At 40.1% G+C, this 20,825-nt stretch overlaps 1 protein-coding gene across 2 annotated transcripts in view; it reads right to left on the bottom strand.

Annotated features, from left to right (window-relative positions):
* DNAH8 (dynein axonemal heavy chain 8) overlaps nucleotides 1-18,221 on the bottom strand; it is a 311,786-nt gene extending 293,565 nt beyond the window's left edge. The window contains exons 1-7 of one of the 2 annotated variants that reach the window (XM_043907360.1): nucleotides 18,138-18,221; nucleotides 17,908-18,042; nucleotides 13,551-13,635; nucleotides 11,531-11,682; nucleotides 9,798-9,987; nucleotides 9,143-9,306; nucleotides 937-1,113 (exon numbers count right to left, since the gene is read on the bottom strand). In XM_043907360.1, the coding sequence (XP_043763295.1) occupies nucleotides 937-1,113; nucleotides 9,143-9,306; nucleotides 9,798-9,987; nucleotides 11,531-11,682; nucleotides 13,551-13,635; nucleotides 17,908-18,042; nucleotides 18,138-18,182 (948 nt within the window). In that variant the 5' untranslated portion in view covers nucleotides 18,183-18,221. Of the gene's footprint in view, nucleotides 1-936; nucleotides 1,114-9,142; nucleotides 9,307-9,797; nucleotides 9,988-11,530; nucleotides 11,683-13,550; nucleotides 13,636-17,907; nucleotides 18,043-18,137 lie in introns of those variants that run through there. The other variant, XM_043907362.1, reaches the window with a different exon arrangement.
* Between the last annotated feature and the right edge of the window lie 2,604 nt (nucleotides 18,222-20,825).

The raw sequence follows: 20,825 nt of genomic DNA, 5'->3' as shown, positions 1-20,825 counted from the left end.
TGAAATGTCCAAACATGCAAATCTACAGACATAAAAAGTGGACTGGTGGTTACTTAGGACTAGCATGAGGGGAAGGAGATAGGTAGAGATGGGAAGTGATAGCTAAAAGGTACAGGGGTTTCTTTTTGAAGTGATGGAAAAATTGATTTTTCTAAAATCAATTCTAAAATTGATGGTTGCACAATTCTGTGATAATACTAAAAGCCACTGAATTTTGCTCCTTAAATGGGAGAGATGAATAGCATATGAATTTTACCTCGAGATTGTTGAAAAAAAAAAGAAAAGAAACCATTTCTTGTTTAAAAACAGGAAAATGATTAGCCAGAACCTGGTGCATTAATGTTCTAGAAAACTACACAGCTTGATTTTACAGGCATAAGTCTTTGAGATATGCTTCTGGGGGAAGAGGGATTTAAAGAAAAATAGAGTATGACACTGTGTAATTTTTAAAAATTAGAAACACAAAACCAATGTGTGTGTGTGTATGTGTGTGTGTGTGTTAAAGGAAGAAACAGAAAAGGACCTGAAAAGAATTAAGCAAAACTGTTAATAAATATGACCTCCAGGAAAAGAGGGAGAACAGCGGGAATGAGAGGTATGGTAGAGGACATTTTTGCTTTTGACTTTCTGTGCAGTTCTCTATTTCAATGAGCTGGTAATGATTTACAGTTTCAAAAACCATTTAAAAATAAATGGCAATCACCCTATACTAGTATTATTAAAGTTGGTATGTGAAATACTGAGAAATAAATCTTCACTGTTATACTTCCTCTTCCTCTTCTGGAAGTAATTATGGCTTAGAGAAAGCCCTACTCAAAGTTTAGCATTTCTAAATACATGGTGCCAAGTAGCTGATGCAAAGAAGCAATTCAAGACAGGTAATTTCCCAGTTGTTTGTTTTGAAGGATACCTAACTTTAAAACACAAGGCCTTTACCTTTAAGAGTTTGGAGCGTGCAACATTGAGCACATTTATAACCGCCTTACAACTTGGCCCTTTAATCTGTTCGATGATATAATTGAACTTGGCTGACATGCGTTTCCAGTGCTCCAGTTCAGTGAGTGGACCAGAGTCATCAGCTTCTTTCCTCATCTGCTCACTCTCAATAAGAACCTGTAATCAAAAGAGTTCAAAGCTTAGAAATGTTCCTTTCTTCTTTTAAAATCTCATGATTTACACTTTTTTTAAAGAAAGTTAAAAGTATAAATGACAGTCAACACTGAATAATATTAAGAACCCTTAGTAAACTAAGACTAGAAGAGAAAATCTTTACCATGATACTGAGTATCTACCAAAAATCTACAGCAAACCTCATACTTAAAAATGAAATTGTAGAAAATACCACTTTGAAACCAAGGACAAGATAATTTCGTCACTATCACCACCCACTTCTATTCAACCTGGACCTGGAGATCACAGAACAATATAAGGAAAGTAAACAAAAGGTACAAGAATTGTAAATAAAAAACAAAAGTGGCATAATCACAGATGGAATGGTTGGCCACATTTTAAAAATTCAAGAATATATAAAGACAGAGTTTTATAACTAATAAAAGTGAACAATTCAGTAAGGTTTTGGCTGTATGTATTTAAATATTAATATCATTTCTCTACAAGCCATCCAGCAATCTAAAAATGTAATTTCTAAAATGACAGCATATGCTACAATAAACAGTAACAATGTTAAGATATCTAGAGTTTAACAAAAGATGTACAAGATCTTTTTGGAGAAAATTAGAAAATTTACTTTCAGCATACAAAATAAATAAATAAATGGAGAAATACACCATGTTCATGGATTGGGAAATTCAATAATATAAAAATGGCAATTTTCTATAAATTAATGTATACATTCAATGAAATTTCCAATCAAAATCTCAACAAGGCTTTTTTTATGATACCTAACAAACTAGTCTTAAAATTAATTTGGAAGACCATTTAACCAGAAACAATCAATGTAATTTTGAAGAAAAGCACTGAAAGGGAATTAGCATACTAAATGTTGATTTAGTAAAAAGCAACAGAAATTAATGTAGTATGGTGTGAATGCAAAAAACAAATAAGTAGACCAGTGGGATAGATAAAAGAGTCTGGAAACCTGATACATAATACAAATTTGTGAGCAAAGAATGGACGACTAAATACAGTTCTGGGACAACTGGCTAACTATATGGAAAAGACAAAATTAGATTCCTAGTTCACATTATATGTGCATGTATGCCAAGTTGCTTCCTTCATGTCCAACTCCTTGCGACCCTATGGACTATAGGTCACCAGGCCCCTGGATTCTCCAGGCAGAAACATGGGAATGGGATGCCATGCCCTCCTCCAGGGGATCTTCCCCAGGGATTGCTCCCACATCTCCTGCAGCTCCTGCATCACAGGCAGATTCTCTACTGCTGAGCCACTGGGGAAGCCCTTACATTATACACAGATACAAGTAATTCCAGATACATTAAAACTTAAATGGTTAAAACAAAACAGCAAAACATTTAAAGAAAATATAGAAGATGGGGGTAAAACTATAAAGAAAGACATGGAATGGAATATCATAACTGTCAAGAAAATGGTAACCACTGGAAGAAAAAGAAGTTAAAATTGGGAAGAGAAATGCATGGAGATTGCAAGGTGCGGATAATGCTCTATGTCTTAATTTGTGCAAAAGTTACACAGGTGTTCATTTTACAATAATTCGTTTATCTTATTACTTATTAGTATCATTCGTTACTCATTTTTATATATTTCAGCATTTAAAGTAAATAATGTAGGAGAATATCTTCACAACACGAGAGTAGGAAAAGTGTTTCCTAAATACAAAAAGCACAAAGATTCTAGTCACTGGAGGTGGCTAAATTGAGGCTAGATTGCCATTTGTATCTCACATACATCATTAAATGTAAAACTTCCACATGACTAAAGACACCAATACCAACTGAAAATTCAGGACACAATAGGCAGGAACAAAAGATGAACAGCTGGAAAACATTATTTAAACTCTCAACAATTCAGTAAGATGTCATCAAGCAACCTGAAAGAAAGCTAGGTAAAGGATAGAAACAGCCAATTCCACAAGGAGAGATCTAAACATCCATTAAGCACGCACCATCTCAGGACATCCCTGGAGGTCCAGTGGTTACAACTCCACTCTTTCTAGAGAACAGACTTATGGACATGGGGAGAGGGGAGGAGAGGGTGAGATGTATGGGAAGAGTAACAGGGAAACTCACATCACCATATGTAAAATAGATAGCCAACGGGAATTTGCTGTGTGGCTCAGGAAACTCAAACAGGGGCTCTGTACCAACCTAGAGGGGTGGGATGGGGAGGGAGACGGGAGGGAGTTTCAAAAGGGACAGGATATATGTATACCTATGGCTGACACATGCTGAGGTTTGACAGAAAACAGCAAAATTCTGTAAAGCAATTATCCTTCGATAAAAAAAAAGAAAAACCTCCACTCTTTGAGTGCAGGGGCTGAGGGCTATGATCCCACGTGTCACACCCAAATTAAAAAAAAAAAAAAGAAAAGCACAGCCTCAGCAATGTTTGGGGTAATGTAAAATAAATCAAAACACAATTTCACACCCAACATACTGACAACCATTAAAAACCTGACATTCTTCACATAATGGAAGATTTGAAGACATGGAAACTCTCATTTACTTATGTAAAAAATTATAAATTGATATAACCACTGTTTGGAAGGCTTTGCAGTTAGTACCCAATAAAAGATTGATATAGTACTTCTCTCAGCCATCCCCTGGGAAACTCTTGAACATGTGCAAACAAGACCTGAACAAAGATATTCAATGAAGATGTATTGACATTATTATTGTTTGTAATAGAACAAAAACGTAGAAACAACTAAGTTTGTTAGAAGATGGATGACATCACTGAGTTTAGTTCAGTTACTCAGTCGTGTCCAACTCTTTGCGACCCCATGGACTGCAGCATGCCAGGCCTCCCTGTCCATCACCAACTCCCGGAGTTTACTCATGTCCATTGAGTCGGTGATTCCATCCAACTGTCTCATCCTCTGTCATCCCCTTCTCCTCCTGCCTTCAATCTTTCCCAGCACCAGGGTCTTTTCCAATGAGTCAGTTCTTCACGTCAGGTGGCCAAAGTATTGGAGTTTCAGCTTCAACATTAGTCCTTTCAATGAATATTCAGGACTGATCTCCTTCAGGATGGACTGGTTGGATCTCCGTGCAGCCCAAGGGACTCTCAAGAGTCTTCTCCGACACCAAAGTTCAAAAGCATCAATTCTTCAGTGCTCAGCTTTATAATCCAACTCTCACATCCATATATGACTAATGAAAAAACCATAGCCTTGACTATCCGGACCTTTGTTGGCAAAGTAATGTCTCTGCTTTTTAATATGCTGTCTAGGTTAGTCAGAGCTTTCCTTCCAAGCAGCAAGCATCTTTTAACTGGATGACTGCAGTCACAATCTGCAGTGATTTTGGAGCCCAAAAGAATAAAGTCTGCCACTGTTTCCATTGTTTCCCCATCTATTTGCCATGAAGTGTTGGGACCAGATGCCATGATCTTAGTTTTCTGAATGTTGAGCTTTAAGCCAACTTTTTCACTCTACTCTTTCACTTTCATCAAAAGGCTCTTTAGTTCTTCTTCGCTTTCTGCTGTAAGGGTGGTGTCACCTGCATATCTGAGGTTATTGATATTTCCCCAGCAATCTTGATTCCAGCTTGTGCTTCCTCCAGCCCAGAGTTTCTCATGATGTACTCTGCATTTAAGTTAAATAAGCAAGGTGACAATATACAGCCTTGACGTACTCCTTTCCCAATTTGGAACCAGTCTGTTGTTCCATGTCCAGTTCTAACTGTTGCTTCCTGACCTGCATACAGGTTTCTCAAGAAGCTGGTCAGGTGCTCTGGTATTCCCAACTCTTGAAGAATTTTCCACAGTTTATTGTGATCCAAACAGTCAAGGGCTTTGACATAATCAATAAAGCAGAAGTAGATGTTTTTCTGGAATTCTCTTGCTTTTTTGATGATCCAACAGATCACTGAAGATATTAAGATATCTTACAATATCAGAAACAGAATATATTAAGAAGAGGTGGCAAGAATACACAGAACTATACAAAAAAAGGTCTTCATAACCCAGATAACCATGATGGTGTGATCACTCACCAAGAGCCAGACATTCTGGAATGCGAAGTCAAGTGGGCCTTATGAAGCATCACTACGAACAAAGCTAGTGGTGGTGATAGAATTCCAGCTAAGCTATTTCAAATCCTAAAAGATGATGCTGTGAAAGTGCTGCACTCAACATGCCAGCAAATTTGGAAAACTCAGCAGTGGCCACAGGACTGGAAAAGGTCAATTTTCATTCTAATCTTAAAGAAAGGCAATGCCAAAGAATGTTCAAACTACCATACAGTTGCACTCATCTCACATACTAGCAAAGTAATGCTCAAAATTCTCCAAGCCAGGCCTCAACAGTACATGAACCGTGAACTTGCAGACGTTCAAGCTGAATTTAGAAAAGACAAAGGAACAAGAGATTAAATTGCCAACATCCGTTGGATCATCGAAAAAGCAAGAGAGTTCCAGAAAGTCATCTACATCTGCTTGTGTTAGGTCCTTAGCATTTTCGTCCTTTATCCTGCCCATCCTTGCATGAGATGTTCCTTTGATATCTTCTATTTTCCTGAAGAGATTTCTAATTTTTCCCATTCTATTGCTTTCCTCTACTTCTTTGCATTATTCATTTAAGAAGGCCTTCTTATCTCTCCTTGCTATTCTCTGTAACTCTGCATTCAGTTGGGTATATCTTTGCCTTTCTCCTTTGTTTTTAGCATCTCTTCTTTCCTCAGATATCTGTAAAGCTCCTCAGTCCACTACTTTGCCTTCTTGCATTTCTTTCTCTTTGAGATGGTTTGGTCATTGCCTCCAAAATCATCTCAAAAACACTGTACAACATTATGAACCTCCATCCATAGTTCTTCAGGAACTCTGTCTACCAGGTCTAATTCCTTGAATCTATTTGACACTTCCACTGTATAATCATAAGGAATTTAGAACATATCTGAATGACCTAGATGTTTTCCCTATTTTCTTCAATTTAAGCCTGAATTTTGCAATAAGGAGGTCATGATTTAAGCTATAGTCAGCTCCTGATCTTACTTTTGCTGACTGTATAGAGCTTCTCCATCTTTGGCTGCAAAGGGCAATCAACCTGACCTTGGTATTGACCATCTGGTGATGTCCATGTGTAGAATCATCTCTTGAGTTGTTCTAAGGGGGCATTTGCAACGACCCGTGCATTCTCTTGGCAAAAATGTTAGCCTTTGCCCTGCTTCATTTTGTACTCCAAGGCCAAACTTGCCTGTTATTCTGGTATCTCTTGACTTCCTACATTTCCATTCCAATCCTCTATGATGAAAAGGACATCTCTTTTTATTTTATTTATTTATTTATTTTGGTGTTAGCTCTAGGTTTTGTAGGTCTTCCTAGAACTGTTCAACTTCATCTTTTTCGACATCAGTAGTTGGGGCATAAACTTGGATTACTGTGATGTTGAATGGTTTACCTTGAAAATGAACTAGGATCATTCTGTCATTTCCGAGATTGTACTCAAGTACTGCATTCTATAATTGACTATGACAGCTACTCCATTTCTTCTAAGGGATTCTTGCCCACAATAGTAGATATAATGGTCATCTGAATTAAATTCTCCCATTCCCATCCATTATAGTTCACTGATTCCTAGGATGTTGATATTCAGCCTTACTATCTCCTGCTTGACCATGTCCAATTTACCTTGATTCGTGGACCTAACATTCCAGCTTCCTATGCAATACTGTTCTTTACAACATCTAACTTTACTTTCACCACCAGACATGTCCCCAGCCAAGCACCCATTCCGGCTTTGGCCCAGCTACTTCATTCTTACTGGAGCTATTAGTAATTGCCCTCCACTTCACCGTGGTAGCATATTGAACACCTTCCAACCTGGGGGACTCATCTTGAAGCATCATATCTTTTTGCCTTTTCATACTGTCCATGGGGGTCTCCAGGGAAGAATGCTATTGAAGTGCTGTACTCAGCATGTCAGCAAATTTGGAAAACTCAACAGTAGCCACAGGACTGGAAAAGGTCAGTTTTCATTCCAATCCCAAAGAAGAACAAGTTCTTTATATATTATGGATACTAACTCTTTGTTACACATGCTGATAATATTTTTCTCCCAGAAAGTCAACTATCTTTTAATGCTGCTTACAGTGATTTCTGCCATATGGATATTACTTTAATTTTTTGATGTAGTCCAGTATGTCAGGTTTTTCTTTTCCATCTGTCTTAACTAGATATTAATACAGCCCTACATTATGTTCTGACTTATCTATAGTTTTTGTTCTACTTTTCACACTACTCTTTAAAAGCTGGATTTGTTCACAGCATGTTTTTGAGATTCATTCATCTTGTTGCATGTATCTCTTCTTTTAGTTTTAGCGATGATCCATCCTGAATTAATTTTTGTGTATGACAAGAGGTCAGGTTTATTTTAGATGTAGTTTTTTAATATTGATTTATTTATTGGCTGTGCTGGGTCTTTTTTGCTGCACATAGGCTTTCTCTAGTTGTGGTGAGTGGGTTGGTGAGTTTGAACCTCTCTGTCAACACAGACAATCTCACTGATAAACCAAGAAGCATTTATTAATTATCTAGCATTGTGGCTACAGACTCCTCATTGTGTTCTTTTCCTCTAACGAGAAGCATTAACGATATATAAAATATTGCAGATAAATGCTAGCTATTCCTGATTCTTTATGATTTCATCCCCAAGCCATACTGTTGTGGTCCTCCTTGCAGTGTGCAGGCTTCCTATTGTGGTGGCTTCTCTTGTTTCAGAGCACAGGTTCTAGAGCGCAGACTCTGGCTTCAGTTGTTCCACAGCCATGTCTAATTTTCCTGGACCAGGGATCGAACACATGTCCCCTGTATTGGCAGGCAGATCTTTATCCACTGTGCCACCAAGGAAGTCCTAGATGTGATTTTTAAAGATTTCTTGCACTGATTCTGCTTAACTGGAGACCATTTGCTGCAGTTGGCCAACTTGATTTTCTTATTTCAAGTTGCCTAATATCCTCATGTTAAGCTATTATCTTTTGCTTGCTCATTTTTATAAAAGAAGATCCATTTTGATTGATCATGAAAACTGGAGGAGATCTCCTCAGCTCTGTGCAGGACAGAGCTTGACTTCCACAATGGCTTACAACTCCCCTCCTTCCTCAGTGGCATTAAAGGTAGCTGCAGGTGGACAATTACTCATTTTTATTACCTGGTGACACCTGGAAGCAAATTCTGGGGTAAGCACTCCAGGCCTTGATGGAGTTTACAAAACTCCTCCAGGTTCTCCGCTCTTAACTACACTTCCCTCCTTCTAACAGTTCTGAGAGAGGTAAAATCAGAAATGTTCTCTAACTATTGCTTGCTCAAGACTTTTCTCCCCTAGTCCTCACTCAATTAAAGATTTTCTACTCCAGTTCCACTCTCCTGTGCTCATGAACTGGAGATCTGTGAGCTGGTTTCTAGAGCCTATTTAGAGCAATTATATTGTATCCAGTTTGGAAGCAGCCTTTGTAGTGTAAGTTGGCACCTCTCAGAATGTGACACCATTCCTATCACTGCTTTTCTTACTGACAGAGAAAATGTATTTGGCCACAGAGCTGCAGACTTGCAACTGCAGCACTAATATGAATGAGCCTAGTTTGAACCTCTCTGTCAACACAGACAATTTCACTGATGAACCAAGAAGCATTTATTAATTATCCAGCATTTTGGACACAGGCTCTTCATTGTGTTCTTTTCCTCTCTAACGAAAAGCATAAACAATATATAAAATATTGCAGATGAATGCTAGCTATTCCTGATTCTTTATTATTTTATCCTCAAGCCATACTGTTACGGTTTCCTCCTTAAATTGAGAAATATCTTAAAGGTGATTTTAAATGATCCAAAGAGAATGATGATTTTGCACTGGAATCAAGAAGAGGCTGAATTTCATAGTAGAATCTGGAAGGCGCCTCTTCCTTTTACGTTAAGGAACAAAATACAATGATTAGGACACAGATGAGAACCACAGCTCACATCTGACAAAGTCACTCAAGCCAGCTCACCTGTTCGATCTGTTTGTACCATATCATCAGCACGTCCTCTAGTTGACGAACAGTTTCTGAATTGTTCGCTGCAAGCGTCACGCCTTCAAAGGTATACAGTTTTGAAAAATCAACATTGTCTATTTTCTTTAACTTAACTGTTCCCTCAATACTTATTCTAGCACCTAAAAGGGAAAAAATAATATTGAGAAGAGATGATTAATGTCAGTGTGTTAAACATCAATGTGTGGTTTCAAGCTGTAATTACTAAAATGTTAGAGATTTAATATTTTATAGAAGTATAATTCTAATTGAGCATTAGACTGTGCTATGATTATTAAAATTTATTTTTATCAATATGAAATGATGTATATTTTAAACAGAGTTAATAATAAAGTATATATTTTTAAATATGGTAAAAATTTTCACAAATAATATAGGAAGAGACTTCTTCCTCAACAGAAAATATAAAAGAAAATGCATCTTATGCCTTCAAAAATTCCTGGAAAGAGAAGTTGTAATGATTAAATATCTTATCTCTAGGTCCCATAATTACTTTGATTAACATCACCTTTTAAGATGGAAATTTTTCCTCTAATGTTTATTTTTAATAACATATCTCATAGCTAATTTGCTTATTTATAATAATTTATTAAACATTAAATATTATACTTACCATCTAAAAAGGAAAGGTATCTGTTGATGGTTTCAGTGAAAACGTGTTTCTCGGATTCTCCTTGCTGGGACTGGTTTAAAGCACCCCAATTATTTGTCGCAAGAATAGCCGGTAGAAATATATTTGCCAGCATATTTCTAATCCCAACTAGCAGTCCTTCCGATGCATCCAGAACAGTAAATAGCACTTCCTGGAAGGATAATGTTCAAAGGTTATTTTATATGCTGGTCCCATTAAGAAATGAAAACCAAAATCTATTTTTACACTGAAGTAAGTATAGACAATACATCTTATAAACTATTAGGAAAACTTAAGTGGTGAATATTAGGGTTCTAAAATCAACAAATTTATATTCTGCCCACATTTAACCATTCAGATGCTGGCTCATCAAGCAAACATTTTTTCTCTGGTGCTTTAAATTCTGCCCAGGGAAGAAGTTATGGCCTGGAGCATACACAATGTGAGGGAAATGAAATTGAGCCTCCTGCAAAAAGAAAGTTCTAGGTTGACAGTTGCCCTGTCTACGAAAAGGAGACCAGAAAACTGTCAGTGCAAAGACAGAACAATGAAACTAGGCTTCTGCCCAGAACTTTGACACAAAAAAACTGCTGGTGAAAGGGTACAAACTTTCAGTTATAAGATGACTAGGTTCTGGGGATATAAGATACAACACGGTGACTATAGTTAACAATGTGCCATGCTAAGTCACTCAGTCATGTCCGACTCTTTGCAACCCTGTGGACCACAGCCCGCCAGGCTCCTCTGTCCAGTGGATTCTCCAGGCAAGAAGACTCGAGTGGGTTGCTATGCCCTCCTCCAGGGGATCTTCCCAACCCAGGGATCAATCCCGAGTCTCTTGTGTCTCCTGCACTGGCAGACAGGTTCTTTACCACTAGCACCACCTGGGAAGCCCCATAGTCAACAATTAGTTCCATTCAGTTGCTCAGTCATGTCCAACTCTTTGCAACCCCATGGAATGCAGCACGTCAGGCTTCCCTGCCCATCACCAACTCCCGGAGCTTGCTCAAATTCCTGTCCATTGAGTCAGTGATGCCATCCAACCATCCCATCCTCTGTCCCCTTCTCCTCCTGCCTTCAATTTTGCCCAGCATCAGGGTCTTTTCCAATGAGTTAGTTCTTCACATCAGGTGGCCAAAGTATTAGAGTTTCAGCTTCAGCATCAGTCCTTCCAATGAATATTCAGGACTGATTTCCTTTAGGATGGCCTGGTTTGATCTCCTTGCAGTCCAAGGGACTCTCAAGAGTCTTCTCCAACACCACAGTTCAAAAGCATAAATTACTATATCATATACTTGAAAGCTGCTGGGATATCCCCAGCAATCCAGTGGTTAAGACTTCACCTTCTAATGTAGGGGATATGCAAGTTTGATCTTTGACTGGGGAGCTAAGAACCCACATACCTTGAAGCCAAAACATCAAAACATAAAACAGAAGCAATATTGTAATAAGTGCAATAAAGGGTTTAAAAATGGTCCACATCAAAAAGAAACCTTAAAAAAGAAAAAAGTTGCTAAGGGAGTAGATCTTAAACATCATTACCAAAAAAGAAAAGCAGTTAATTATATGAAGTTAATGCTATGGTGGTAATCATCTCACAATGTATTAAATAAATTCTTTGCATACCTTAAACTTACATAACATTATATGTCAACTGTATCACAATAAAGCTGGCAAAAATATTTAACTATATATTTGAAAAAAAGTAAACATACTTCCTGAATATTTTTAGTATTTATAGGGATATCGTTGCGACAGCGAACAAAAAATACACACTGTCCTTTCAGTTTCTCTGGGGCTGCGTTGTCTACATACAATCTCATCATTTTTGCCCCTTTGGTTGCTCCAGCAATAGTTCGACCACATTCTGAAAACAAAAGTCAAGAACTTAGCATATGATCACGTAACTGAATAAATGTGATAAATTACTGTGAATCTTATATTGGTGTTCCTTGCCTCACTTTATTATAAGAAGTTTTCAATATGATTGTGGGGTAAAATTTTTTGCCTACAAAAAGATGTCAGTAATTGCAAATCATAACGTTGCCACCTCCTCGGGTGCCTTTCCCTGAGCTCTGCACTTTGCTCCTTCCGGTCTGGCCTCAGGCAGGGCCTTCATGCAAACTCTTCTGCCATCCCATCGTCCACCTTCTACCTCCCTAATCCTTGCTAATCTTACATATCTCAGGTAGAATGCCACCTCTTGGGGAAACCTTCAGTGACTCCCCTAAGAAGATCCTGTCCCCTACTAAATATTCTCACAGCACCCAACTTATATGAAATCCTTCCTTGAGCTAATTTCAATGAAAACTTATCATTTAATTAGGTATCTATTTTCAGTGTTTGAAGACTCTTGAGAGTCCCTTGGACTGCAAGGAGATCAAACAAGTCCATCCTAAAAGAAACCAACCCTGAATATTCATTGGAAAGACTGATGCTGAAGCTGAAGCTCCAATACCTTGGCCATCTGATGTGAAGAGCCAACCTCATTAGAAAAGACCCAGATGCTGGGAAAGATTGAGGATAGGAGAAGGGAGAGACGGAGAATGAGATGGTTGGATGGCATCACTGACTCAATGGACATGGACATGATTCTGAGCAAACTCTGGGAGATAGTGAAGGACAGGGAAGCCTGGTGTGCTGCAGTCCACAGGGTCTCAAAGACTCAGACACGACTGAGCATCTGAACAACAATGACAAGATGAAAAGAGAAGAACGTCATCAAGCGCTCTATTTTACACGGCAAACTCTAAAAGAGACGGGAGTCTGAAGGAGAGTGATGGACATGGTTTGGAAAACTCTGGGAAGGCTCTGAAGAAAAGAGAAGGCATAAAGTGATCCCGAAGAGGGGTAGGATTTGTCTGGGTAGAGAGAAGAAAGGCATTCAGAGACAGTCAGGTTGGAGAGTGGAGAAAAGGGCACAGAAATAACTCTGGTATGAACAGAGAACAATGAAGACTGACTTACAGGGGGCAGCAAGTTCTGGTTAACAGGAGACTAGGAGATCCAACTAAACAAATACTGTGTGTCCAGGTTATGACAGGCCTTGGTGCAATAAATGAAGAGTTTGGGCTTAATAAAAGGTTTACTTACCAAGAATAAGTAGTGTAGATTTCAGAGAGGGAATCTGACAACAGATACTATTTTTGGATCTAGAATCCAGGCATGAGACATGAGCCTAGCTTAAAGGCAGCAGAGGAGGAAAGCAAGAAAGAACCAACAGAGGGGACACAGTGAAGGTAAAATCCACTGGATTTACAAGATAAGTAGCCTAAGACCAAAGGATGGGCCATGTACCTACTTATTAAGACAAAAGTTTACCAACCTGGCAAAGTAGCAATTCTTTTTGGAATAACATGAAAAGTAGGGAAAGCCAGATATTCCAGCTACAGCTGCAGCAGACACAGGATGCTCACCTAGGACCACAGGGAGCAACGGCTGTGCTTTCAGCTAGCTTCCTGACTATTTCTGGTCATCTGACAACATGTGTACAAAAGGGCTCTCTACCTGTTTCAGGGAAAAGGCAATTAAACCCTAGTGAAAATGTATATTCCCAGGGGAAGTCAATGACTTTTATAAGGATGCTTTCTTCTTCAATCATTATAGTAATCCTGTAAGCTCCTGGTAAATTTCCTTTATAAATACAGGATTGTCTACGTATAAGAGAAAAGATATGCTACATTTTCACATTCATTCATGAACAGCTGGCACATTACCCTTGCAGAACATACTTACCAAAACCAGGTACATCTCCTTCTTGGTACAAAAATTTCAGTGTCTTACAACCATCTTTCATAAAAAAGAGAGTAAATGCGTCCAGCTGTTAAGTAAAAGAGAAATGACTTGTTTAGTGGCTAAGTCATGTCCAACTCTTTTGTGACCCCATGGACTGTAGCCCACCAGGCTCCTCTGTCCATGGGATTTCCCAGGCAAGAATACTGGAGTGGGTTGCCATTTCCTTCTCCAGGGGATCTTCTCCAACCAGGGATCAAACCCAGGTCTCCAGCATTCCAGGCAGATTCTTTATCACTGAGCCACCTGGGGAAGCCCAATAGAATGACTAGGAAACTATAATAAAATGAACCAACAGAGGAAAACCAGTACCACCTCAAGACCTGGAAGGGTGGGCATGGGGGAACAGCAGGAAGCAGGTTGAAAGAAGGAGCTGGGGGAGAGGGACTGCTTGGGAGAACATGGTCAGAATCACGACCAAGGAGGGAAGGATCAGGCTTCTTTACCCTATGCCCTCCAGTCTCCTACTGGTACCTCCCAGAGGCTGAGCCACATGGAAGCAAGAGAGCAAGTGAGCCCACGTGGTAGATTCCAGAAAGGTCAGTCTTCCAGGTAACAGAACAGGGTGGAGCACAGCAAAAGAGAATGGATCTGAAAGCCAACAAACTAACCAACCAACACAGTTGTTCTTCATGCACTCAGTTTCCTAAACCACACAACAAAACGTACCATCCCCTGCTCCTTGTTCCATCTGCTTCCTCATGCATTCACTAATCATGATGCCAATCTACTATAAGTCCTGGCTTTGAACATGTAACCAAATAAGCACTCTAATCTCTCCCAGATTTTGACATTTGTCTCCATTCCTGGCTGTATGATCTCCGTTCCACTGTGGCTTTGCAACTCAGAAGGAACTCTTAAGGAAACACCTTTCTTGGCCTGACTTTTCCCTTAATCCTAGATTTCCCATTTCTTGCTACCTTAGCAGTATCTGGCCTGGTCCATGATAGTCTTAAGGAACAACTTAACCACATAAACCCAAATCCAAGACATACTCCTGGAATGACAAGTGGAATGGTTTGCAGCTACCAGGCACTCCAGCATGCTCTCTCTCTCTCTCTCTTCAGTCGCTCAGTCATGTCCAACTCTTTGCGACCCCATGAATCACAGCACGCCAGGCCTCCCTGTCCATCACCAACTCCCGGAGTTTACTCAAACTCATGTCCATTGAGTCGGTGATGCCATCCAGCCATCTCATCCTCTGTTGTCCCCTTCTCCTCCTGCCCCCAATCCCTCCCAGCATCAGGGTATTTTCCAATGAGTCAGCTCTTCACATGAGGTGGCCAAAGTACTGGAGTTTCAGCTTCAACATCAGTCCTTCCAATGAACACCCAGGACTGATCTCCTTCAGGATGGACTGGTTGGATCTCCGTGCAGTCCAAGGGACTCTCGAGTCTTCTCCAACACCACAGTTCAAAAGCATCAATTCTTCGGCACTCAGCTTTCTTCACAGTCCAACTCTCACATCCATACATGACCACTGGAAAAACCATAGCCTTAACTAGATGGACCTTTGCTGGCAAAGTAATGTCTTTGCTTTTTAATATGCTGTCTAGGTTGGTCATAACTTTCCTTCCAAGGAGTAAGCATCTTTTAATTTCATGGCTGCAATCACCATCTGCAGTGATTTTGGAGCCCCCAAAAATAAAGTCTGACACTGTTTCCCCATCTATTTCCCATGAAGTGATGGGACCAGATGCCATGATCTTAGTTTTCTGAATGTTGAGCTTTAAGCCAACTTTTTCACTCTCCTCTTTCACTTTTATCAAGAGGCTTTTTAGTTCCTCTTCACTTTCTGCCATAAGGGTGGTGTCATCTGCATATCTGAGGTTATTGATATTTCTCCCAGCAATCTTGATTCCAGCTTGTGCTTCTTCCAGCCCAGCGTTTCTCATGATGTACTCTGCATATAAGTTAAATAAGCAGGGTGACAATATATAGCCTTGACGTACTCCTTTTCCTATTTGGAAGCCGTCTGTTGTTCCACGTCCAGTTCTAACTGTTGCTTCCTGACCTGCATATGGGTTTCTCAAGAGGTGGGTCAGGTGGTCTGGTATTCCCATCTCTTCTAGCCAGTGAGAAAAACTTCCTCCAAGCAGAAAATGCCAGTCAAGAAAACCAGGGGGCGAATATCAATACTTAAGGGTGATATTACCACCTCTGTAGGCACCCATCTCCCGAGTCCTAGCATCAGTCCTCCTCTGAAGGCACTGCCCAGTCCCCATGTCTATGCCTAAAACTTCTGCAAAGCTACTGGGATTCCAATTATGAAGTCAGCCAACTATGTGGCCTTGCAAATTTCAGGTGAAACAAGGTTGATCACCTATATAGTTTCCTCCTTAACCAAGCACAGGAATGGTTCTTGGGACAGGCCTGAAGCCTGGGCCATCTGAGAAACACTTTTTTTTAGAAATTTGCCTTTCCTTCATCTCTTGGTCATCCATTCAGTGATGAGTACAGGGCTGTTTTATGTTACTTTCTTCTACTAGGAGAACAGGCAGACACACAAAAAGAGTTGGCAGAGGAGCCAAAATGGTAAGGAAAGGAGGCCAGGAGAGATTGAGACAAATGGTGGCCCAGCAGTAAAGAATCCGCCTGTCAATGCAGGAAACACAGATTCCATCCCCGATCCGGGAAGATCCCACATGTGTCGGAGCAACTAAGCCTGTGCTCTAGAGCCTAGGAGCTGTAACCGTTGAACCCACATGCTGCAACTCTGAAGCCCACATGCCCTAGAGCCCATGTTCCACAAGAGAAGTCACTGCAATGAGAAGCCCACACACTCCAACTAGACTGTATACCCTACTCTATACAACCAGAGAAAAGCCCACTCAGTAACAAAGACCCAGCACAGCCATGAATAAATAATTTTTTAAAAGCAATACAAACAAAACAGCTTGAGAGTAGCAAAGAGAATCCTGTTGCCATTGGGTGGTATGACCCATAGCCAGTACAGATTACAGAATCTGTGGGGCCTGGTATAAAATGAAAATGCAGAACCAAATGTTTAAAAATTATTAATAATTTCAAGATGGCAACAGGAGATCATTACTCCAAGTACAAGGCCCTTCAGCACAGGGTCTACTCGGCTAACAGCCTGCATACCCTCAAAGCCATCTTTGGCCACATCCACATTCCCACATGGAACTTTGGTGACCTGAGAAACTGGGACTTTCACTGATCCAGGTCACTCCTAGACTTGATGGCAAGCACAAGCAGTTAACAGTAATTTTATTGAAAATTAATTTAGGACTTTCCTGGTGCCACAGTGGATAGGAATCTGCCTACCAATGCAGGAGGCACAGATTCAATCCTTGGTCCAGAAGGATTCCATATGCCACGGAACAACTAGGCCTGTGTGCCACAGCTACTGAGTCCTCACTCTAGAGCCTCAGATCCATAACTACTGAGCCCATGCACTGCAACTACTGAAGCCCACGAGCCTAGGGCACATGCTCCACAACAAGAGAAGCCACCATAATGAGAAGCCCGCAGACCACAAATGTGCAGCCCTCACTCACCACAACCAGAGAAAGCCCGTTCAAAGCAACAAAGACCCAAAGCAGCCAAAAATAAATAAATAAAAATAAATATTTTTTAAAGAGAATCAATGTCCAAAAGGAATTTACAACAAAAAGTATCAAATTTTTTTCAAAGAAAATTAATTTAGAACCTGAGCTATAAGGAAGCTATAACACTGCTTCTGGGAACTGTTATGAAACTCAGTTTATCATATATTACTATAACTAGGGTGACCACATACAGTAAATTCATCATCCAAAACTGGGACCGTTTTTGGAGTGAAAGGAGGAACTGTTAATAATTATGCCAGAAAAGTAGGCAGTAGGGTGTCCCTGGCATGCAGAGATACATGGTAATCACCTCACTGTTTTCCAATATATTCATGCAACAGTCACTGTGCCCTAGCTCTATTTCTGCAGTTTGTTTTTCTATCCAAATAATTTTCACTTGCAAGTTATATAACCTGTACTTTTAAAATATCACTCTACCTGTGCTATACTATTCCTCTTAACTTCTGAAGCCATTCTGAATTAGAATCTTAGCTCAATTCTAGTTGCCAACTCTTTTCCTTTCTTCCTTCCTTCCTTCCTCCACACTAGTAGGCCAAACTAGAAATATCATCCAGGTGGCTATAATTACATAAAATAAAGCTTCCTCTCTAATCAGGTAAATCCCAACCGCCTCTTTCTAAATATTTTGTTGTTCACAATGATCCATGTTTCTTAATCAATTACTCCTCGAAAAGCAGCTAAAAAAGAGTGATAAGACTCAAACTTACAGATGGGCAATCCAAAATTAATTCTTCAACAGTTACTATGTCCAGGCCAAGCTTTTCTGACAGAATTTCAAATATATATTTGTAGGAAGGGTCAATTTTCATTTTTCGGTTTTCTCTTGCATCTCTGTATCTTGCCTAAAGAATGAAAACCACAGGTTAAAAAAAATGCAGTTATGAAGAAAAATCACCAAAACGTTTCGTTTGAGATCATATGAAAAACACAAGCAAACCTGTCTCTCCTTTAATGTTTCCTGTAGATTTGGAATGCCACTCATACTTCGGTGGTACTTGGATGATCTGCGGGAAGACTGGGAGAGCCCATCAGAAAGCATGGACTGGGCCATGCGCGGCGCAGGCCTGGGGCGCACCCTGCCCGGTTCCAACTCATCATCGTCTGGCATAACTATCCTTTCATCAGAAGGAAGGAGATTCAAATAATCACTTAAAGAGGAAGTAGGGGCTTTCTCGGAAAGAGAGCCTGTATCTCCCTCAGACACCTCTTCGGGAAGGTTTGGGGCCTCCTCGCTGGAAGGAGGAGGAGGAGTCTCTTCTTCTGCAGGGGGCGGAGCCTCATCTCCTGGATCCGGAGGGGCAACCTCTTCGAAACCAGGAGGTGCTGGTTCTCCGGAAGAGAGAGGGGCTTCTTCTTCCGGAGGGGGTGGGTCGCCTTCCTGAGCGCTCATGTTATCCAGTCCTTCCACCAGCAGGGCACCTTAAAACTTCAAAACCTAGGATGATAAAAGGTTTCCTTTTGAAACTATTCAATAAGTTGAGCGTGATATGTTAATTTGTTACTACCCTTGAAGCTAGACAGGTGAACAATATTATGTATTTCTCCCTACTGCATTATCTAAAGAAACTAAGTTTATGGGGCTAGGGAAAGAATTTTTTTAAGTGAGACAGCGCGCGCGCACACACATACACACACCCCTCTAGATTTTTCAAACTGTGTAAGTGCTTCTCCTGATCATGATGTGACCCTAGGGGACATACCCCATTCCCAGTGGAATAGGAGGGGAAAAATTCAATTAAGTCTCCATCAAAATAAATAGGCATTTAGGATATGGCTAAGATTCTTATTCTCACAGAATAAAAGAGTAAATAATTGAAGAGCAAAAGAACAGATTACAAAGCAGCTACTTCAAAAGAAGATAAAGAAGCTTTCTAGTGAGAAATTCTGAAGTCACTGGTGCAAACCTGGCCTAAGTAAGATGGTGCTTCATATGAAGGGACACCAGCAACCCTTCATCAGACACAGAGATAACCTATAACCTGCACCCGACATCTGCCCTCTCCAAGTTTTCCAAAGCACCCATAAACAGCTGAAATTTTCTTTGATATACTACTTTGGTCTATTCCAGAACAGAAAGACCCACACTAACCTTTCAGGTGCCAGCTAACCTGTTGACCCACCCGCATCCAAGGTGTACAACAAGAACTTAAACTGTCTGAAGTTTTTGCTTAATTTTTTCTCAAATCTCTCTCTCCTCTCTTATAGATCCTGCCTTTTGTCTTTGACCTTTGGCCACAGTCTAAGGTCTGGGCTTCCCCGGTGGCTCAGACAGTAAAGAATCTGCTTGCAATGCAGGAGACCAGGGATCCATCCCTGGGTTAGGAAGATCCCCTGAAGACGGGAATGGCAACCCACTCCAATATTCCTACCTGGGAAATCCTATGGAGAGAGGAGCCTGGTGGGCTACAGACCATGGAGTCGCAAAGAGTCTGACACAACTGAATGACTAACACACACACACACACACAATCTAAGGTCTAGCTTCTTCACACTAGAGGGAATTTGCTTAGGCAGTGACTACCTAGATGTCTGTGAATTACTATTGGACACAACAAAGATATACAATACCCAGGGGTTGTGTGTGCATTACAATCTTACACTTGAAACTGGCCTATAGGAGTCAGCTGTGCTGTCTATAATACGTCAAGATCAAGTATGATGATACATACTAGTGAAGTCACATCAACTACCTGTCACTCTGTTCAAATTTATGCTTTTGAATTCTACAAAATAATTCACTTTACTTGGTAAGAGAATCATGCCTTCTCTCAAAGGGTATCAACAGGTATTGTTGTCTAGTTTCTGAAACCAAAGAAAAATTTAATTTCAATAAATGGTAAAATATGTGTACTGATTGAGCTCAGTGGGGCTAGAGAGCATCTCTATAGGCACTCAGTGCTCTTCTGAGAAACACGCAGTAATTTAAGCCAGTATAGAGATACCATTATGTAAGCCATGAAAGAAAGGCTAAAATTGAAACATATTTTGCTTAAGAAATCAAGGAAGCATTCAATAAATCTTAATGAGGTTCCCATCTAAAAATCACTACTATTTCTTAAGTGTTGGCACAGATTAAATTTTCAGAAAATTTTATTACTTAAAGATTCCAGATAGTTAAGATTCATGACACATAATTTTAGAACTAGAAAATAAATGTTAGAAATCATCTAGTTTAATTTTCCCTTTTTAGTGATAATGAAACTAAGATCCAGAGAAGTTACAGGTCTTATCCAATTACACAGCCAAGAATGATCTTTCTAATGAGGGAAGTAAACACATCAACACTTATAATTTCACTAGAACCAGCCAGAGTGTGCACAAAAATCTGTAGTGTCAAAAGAGAAAGTGCAGGAGGAAAATCTCTAAGAAAGAGCTGTCATTTAAGACAAGTCATGGTAGGATACATATGAGTTCCATGCAGAAGACTGGAGTTGTAGTCGCTGGGTCGCTAAATCATGTCAGACTCTTTTGCGACTGTAACTCGCCAGGCTCCTCTGTCCATGGGATTCTCCAGGCAAGAATACTGGAGTGGGGTGCCATTTCCTTCTCCAGGGCATCTTCTTGACCCAGGGATTGAACTTGAGTCTCCTGCTTGGCAGGCAGATTCTTTACCACTGAGCCACCA

This window comes from Cervus elaphus, chromosome 7 (genome assembly GCF_910594005.1).
Source record: "Cervus elaphus chromosome 7, mCerEla1.1, whole genome shotgun sequence".
In the NCBI taxonomy this organism is placed as follows: Eukaryota; Metazoa; Chordata; class Mammalia; order Artiodactyla; family Cervidae; genus Cervus; species Cervus elaphus.
This window is presented reverse-complemented; position numbering and strand designations above follow the sequence as displayed.